The sequence below is a fragment of the Cornus florida genome, unplaced genomic scaffold (assembly GCF_030987335.1).
Source record: "Cornus florida cultivar Cherokee Brave unplaced genomic scaffold, ASM3098733v1 CherokeeBrave_3.0.0_Hap2_Chr09, whole genome shotgun sequence".
In the NCBI taxonomy this organism is placed as follows: Eukaryota; Viridiplantae; Streptophyta; class Magnoliopsida; order Cornales; family Cornaceae; genus Cornus; species Cornus florida.
This window is the reverse complement of record NW_026775579.1, coordinates 75,820,196-75,825,743: the sequence shown is the minus strand read 5'-3', so window position 1 is coordinate 75,825,743 and position 5,548 is coordinate 75,820,196. Positions and strand designations below refer to the sequence as shown.

The following is a 5,548-nucleotide window of genomic DNA, read 5'->3' as shown; positions in this document are numbered from 1 at the left end:
TACTTAAGTAAACTAAAAGTATAAAGAAAATTACCTAAAACTAAAAACTCTCTAAGAAAAATAATAAATAAAATAAATAAATAAACCTAATAAAAAAATACTCAAATCTGTCCTTCATCAAAATCAAACTGTAAAAACAAAGGTACAAACTCAGAAGAAAACCCAGAGCCCGCAAGTTGTAATAACAGGAACAAAAAGGAAACTAGGGGCCTAAAGCAGAGGGAAAATGTTTTAAAAAGGCGCAAGTGTTGGGCTTTTGTATCACATCTCTAAGCAAAGCCTCAGCCAAGACAAAGCAGCAAACTAGCCTAAACAGTATCAAGCTCCTATTTGCTTTCTTATTACGAGATTAATAGCCTTATTGATATTAATATTATATATACGTACACTGATTCAGACGTAAATTGACACTAAACGGCCACCAGCAGAGGCCTAAATAAGAGCCTCAAGACAAAACAAACAAGCAAACGATAGCCTAAACAGCAACAAACAACTCTTTGCTCTGCTTATTACAAAATTTTAAAAGTCTATGTACATTAATATCACACATATACTTTAATATAAAATAAATACTGTAACATAAAATAACCCTGACACTCAACATTCATCATCTACCGCTAACGGCGGTTTGGTTCTCTAGACTACTAAATCCAACTGTGGTGGTAGTGCTACAAAACTCCAATGTATTACCTAACAGGAGTTCATTCTCCAAATCCGCATCAACGCCAGCCCAAAGGTGCTTCTCCACTCTTGTTAGTCCCTCGAGCTCCATTGCCACTTCCCTCATTGAAGGCCGTTCATCCCCCTTATATCTTAGGCAACTTTTTGCAAGGTTAGCAACTTCACGCATTTGATTTACGTTGCCTTCATTCACGATTCGATCATCTAGAATAAGGGACAAGCGATTCTCTTTCATTGAGCAGATGAAACACGTGGCTAAGTTTCTCTCATTCTCTGGCCTTTCAAAAGAAATAGCCTTTCTGCCGGTAAGTAGCTCCACAAGGACAACGCCAAAGCTATACACATCACTTTTTTCGGACAATTGACTTGAATAAAAATATTCGGGGTCTAAGTATCCAAGTGTTCCCTGAACCATTGTTGTCAACTGCGTTTTATCCAATGGAATTAGTCGCGAAGCTCCAAAGTCAGAAACTTTTGCAGTGAAATTATTATCTAAGAGTATGTTGGTAGACTTTACATCTCTATGAATAATCGGTATGGAAGCTGCAGAGTGCAAATAAGAAAGCGCTTCCGCAGTTTCTTTGGCTACCCTTAGACGAATTTCCCATGGAACCGAGGATGTACAGCTTACTTCATGTATATGGTGATACAAAGTTCCATTGGTGATAAATTCATAAACCAGCAAAGGCACTTCAGTCTCTAAACAACAACCCAATATTTTTACCACATTTCTGTGGTTAATTTGAGATAGCACAATCACCTCGTTAACAAATTGGTCAAGTTGGCTTTGATCAACTCTTGAGGACTTCTTGATAGCGACAACTTTATTTTGGGGTAAAACTCCTTTGTAAACTATACCGAATCCTCCTCGACCAATGATCCTGCTTCCATCGAAGTTATTGGTTGCCTTCTTGAGCTCTTCTATGGTAAAGATTTTGGCTGCCTCAACTGAGCTATCTATCCTCGAGAGCTGTTCTTGTAGTATCAAACCACCATTTTTCCGAAAAAACTTTTCTTTAAGTTGGACCAGATTTCTTTTCTTGATTCCCCAATATAACCAAGAACATGCCACAACTAATACCAAAATTGCTATGCCAATACCTACAATTAAATTAAATATGTAACCAAAATGAAATTAACGAAATAAAATGTAACTCAAAAGAAAGCTCATCAAGGAAAAGCATGCCCAACATTTGAATTATTGCAGCGACATTAATTCACAGACTGCGATGCAATGAAGAAATTAGATACTCGTGTAAAATACTCTACATTTGCATCAAGACAGTGATCAAGTGAAGGATAATTTTGAATAGGAAATTTTTGGTGTACCGGAGAAAAAAATAAACGAATTGTAGAACAAACTTTTAGAACTTTTATATTTACTTGAAATTTTTGGTATGCTGGAGAAGAAATTCCGAAAATTTTACCAATAGCATGTACCATATAAGCTGAAATCACTACAATTTCACGAGAGAAATGGTTGGCCAACTTTATTTATAAACTTCGTAGTTCGCCATGCTAAACACTAAATAAAAACTAAATAAAATTTGCCATGGAACTGGATTGAATGTAAATACAGGAAAGTAAAATTATCACTTGGCCATTAGCTGAGTTAGTATAACCTCTCGTGAAGAGGTGAGGGGTTGGAATCCCTCCCGCTCAAAATTCTTGGCATTTTTTTTATTATAGCATGTCTCAAAATACATGTCTCATTTCAATAAATATCTTATTTTTTATAACGTTTTCAAATTACCCATTTCACTTTGAGTTGATTAAACAAGTGCCGAGTTGATTAAACAAGTACACTAATTACATTAAAAAATAATAAAAATTACTACTATAAAAAGTCGGATTTCTAAAGAAGCTCGGACTATGTTTCGCAGACATGAAATTAGAGCTTTGGAAGTGAAATTAGAAAAAATCAACATAGAAAATTAAACCAGAATTTTCTCTAATTCAAAGACTCCAAATTTCATGCTGCCGAACAGAGCATGAGGGATTTTGGGAGAGAGGGAGTAGCAAAATTTACTAGCATTTAAAATTTAATTTAGTTTCTACCCAACAGGCATTCTAATTGCATTAGGCCTGTAAATGGAACCAGGATCAAGGGCAATTTGGATCATACATATGTAATAACTATTCTCTGATCCACTCCGGTTTGATAATCCAAAGCATTAGCACAATACTAATTCGAATTTATTGTATTAACAATTTTGCATCAATCTGATAAGAAAGTAATTAAAGCTTTCGAGAAATAGTGTCAACAAGTCAAAACATCAATATCTAATGGAGACTAATTTTTCATTTATGATTTCTCACCATTCAAAAGTAGAAACATTCAATAAAGAACTCCTTTGTTTCAAAAATAACATTTACCTCCTTATTAGTGTTGACTTGGAAGGTGTTAAATGATAAATATATCCATTATACTTTTATTATTATTTACCATTACAACATATGGCCAATAATCCATTTTCAAACTTATTAAGGACAAAATTGAGTTTTAAGTAAATTTCAAGCATGAGATTAGCTCACAATAGTAAAGAAATTTATGACTGTAAAATTAGTGTTACTCAGACCATAAGTACAGGGAAGTTCAGTGTCATTTTTGAAACTAGAAGGGACATTCAATTGGGGAGATCAATGTAATTTATCCTAAAATTAAACATTAACAAAACAACATAAGATAATGGTAGTAAAAAGGGGATTAGCTATAATTAAGCCTTGTATGCAGAACTAGGTTACATTCTATGTGGTGTGGAGGAACTATTTTTTAAAACCATTTTGAAGTTCACCAAAATATTTTTGTCAAAAAAATTACACAAAAAAGGTTTTTGTTTTAAATAATTTTTAATCAAAAACAAAGTTAATTTTACTGGGGAAAAAATTTCAACTAGAACAACTAGAAGTAGTCCCTAAGCAATCCAACAGAGCTTAAAGAACATTTCCTACAGACTGGTTATTAGGGAAAATTTATTCAAGCTTCCGAGTTTACTCTGTACTTACCAACAGTGACCTTTAGCCATATTTCATTTGCAACACATCCCTTGCCATTTCTTTTGCCATCCCCATGATACCCCTTTGGGCAAGAACAAGTAAAATTCCCTTCTGTGTTGTGACAAACATTTGTACACATATTGAGTTCTGGACTCAAGCACTCGTTGATATCTGCCAACAATTAAAACAAAAAATATATATATATTCATAATTTATTCAAGAAACAGAAAAAGAAAAGATAAAATCGAACAACAAAAATTAATTACATGTACCTTGGCAACCATTTGGAAGGTATGGGTTACCCTGATAACCTTCAGAGCAATTGCAGCGATAGCTGCGATACCCTAAAATATTATCAGAATTATAACATCTGCTATTGTTTCCACATGCATAGTTGCTCGTATCCTCTCTGGCTTCTTCACAAGTCCTGCCCCTAATTGCCCAATCAAGCACCAGAGGCAACTCCTCAATGTTGCTCAAATTGTAAAGATCAAATGTGGAGAAGTCATACTTGCCCTCTTCAACAACAAAGGCAAAGCTACAAGGACTGAATTCCATCGTGCTATGGTCATTAGGATTGTGGTACATGCTTAGAACACTCAAATTAAAATCACTTACTCCTTGTGGAATTGGTGTTTGGCAACAACCAATGCCAAAACACGAACCATCTATCGCAGCCTCTTTTTCTACACAGGTGGACATGCAACCGGTTAAATACTTGTTCTCGGAAATATTCTTTAGGTATGCACTGGTGTCACAACCTATGGCTGTGAAATTGTTTCTAGTATATGAGATGGAGTAATCTACCTGCCTCATCAAAGTGTCTCTGTTTCCCGGGCGGACTGATTTGTTGTGACAGTCATAGGCTATGGGGCTCGAGACTCGCAGCTCACCGTTGAGTGATATGTTAAGGACGGAAATGTTGTTTGTTCCTAAGAATGGTTTGTTGGAGTGGTCGTCACATGTTATGAGGAACGACTCATCTAGGTAACAACCCTTGCCTATGCCGAATGGGTATGGAATGGTGAGGTTGCCACAGCTGGGTTGGCAACCGGGCAACCCATGACCTGATGTGGGTGTTGCTGCAATTGCTGCTAATGATACTGTTAAAAGCAGAAAAAGTGGTAGCATTTTATGAACGGTCATTGCTTCTCTTTCTGTGAAAGTGGTTGTTTGTGAATACTTTATGAGCTGTTGTTATAATATATATATATATATATATATAAAAACCTCAGTAACAAGAAAGTCTACAGTACCTTAGAATACGTATTTCGAAATTTATAAGAGTTGGATGTGAATGATTCAATGGCACAACAAACATGAGCAATATTAATTTTTCTAGTAGACTTCTAGTTGTTCAACTAAACGCTAATTCAAAATTTATTGCACAGGATATTAGTCATATGCCGCCCAAGAGGACTATGGGTACTCCCGTGACCAAATGCTAATTGGCCATTGACACACGCAAGCGAACGCAAATTCTCTCCACCGCGTTTGAATTGATCTTAATCATTTTCGATGCGAATAGAAGATTTATTCTCAGCACATAAAATGCAAAAAACATAACTAGCAAAAATCTGATCACAGTTCCTAATTTATCCTTACCCTTCCTTCTTTGTCCTTCACGAATGTACATAACCTTTGAGGAATAGATGTGAAATTTGGAGATTTGCCAACGGACTGGACTTCTTAAATAAATTTATTTACATGTTGTATGTAAAAAAATAAAATAAAATTATTTATTATAGTGTCTAGAAATGAAAACAAAAAGTTTTTGTAAGAGAGATGTGCATTTATATATGTTTTTACGTTTTTGTTCTAAAAGTTCAAAATATTTCCGAGGATTGTAACCTTCAAGTCCCATGGGCAG

The 5,548-nt window shown here is 35.1% G+C and overlaps 1 protein-coding gene across 1 annotated transcript; it reads right to left on the bottom strand.

The window, feature by feature from the left end:
* Positions 1-476: 476 nt before the first annotated feature.
* LOC132274468 (putative wall-associated receptor kinase-like 16) lies at positions 477-5,327 on the bottom strand. Its single transcript, XM_059775734.1, has 3 exons — positions 3,951-5,327; positions 3,688-3,849; positions 477-1,782 (listed from the first exon to the last, which is right to left on the bottom strand). Exons 1-3 carry the CDS (start codon positions 4,822-4,824, stop codon positions 608-610), a joined length of 2,211 nt encoding a protein of 736 aa, XP_059631717.1. The 5' UTR covers positions 4,825-5,327; the 3' UTR covers positions 477-607.
* Between the last annotated feature and the right edge of the window lie 221 nt (positions 5,328-5,548).

Coding starts and splice junctions, on each gene's coding strand:
- LOC132274468 (XM_059775734.1), bottom strand. CDS start 4,824: ATGACCGTTCATAAAATGCTACCACTTTTTCTGCTTTTAACAGTATCA. Junction 3,850..3,950: donor CCTTCCAAATGGTTGCCAAG/GTACATGTAATT, acceptor AATTGTTGGCAG/ATATCAACGAGTGCTTGAGT. Junction 1,783..3,687: donor ATGGCTAAAGGTCACTGTTG/GTAAGTACAGAG, acceptor ATTTAATTGTAG/GTATTGGCATAGCAATTTTG.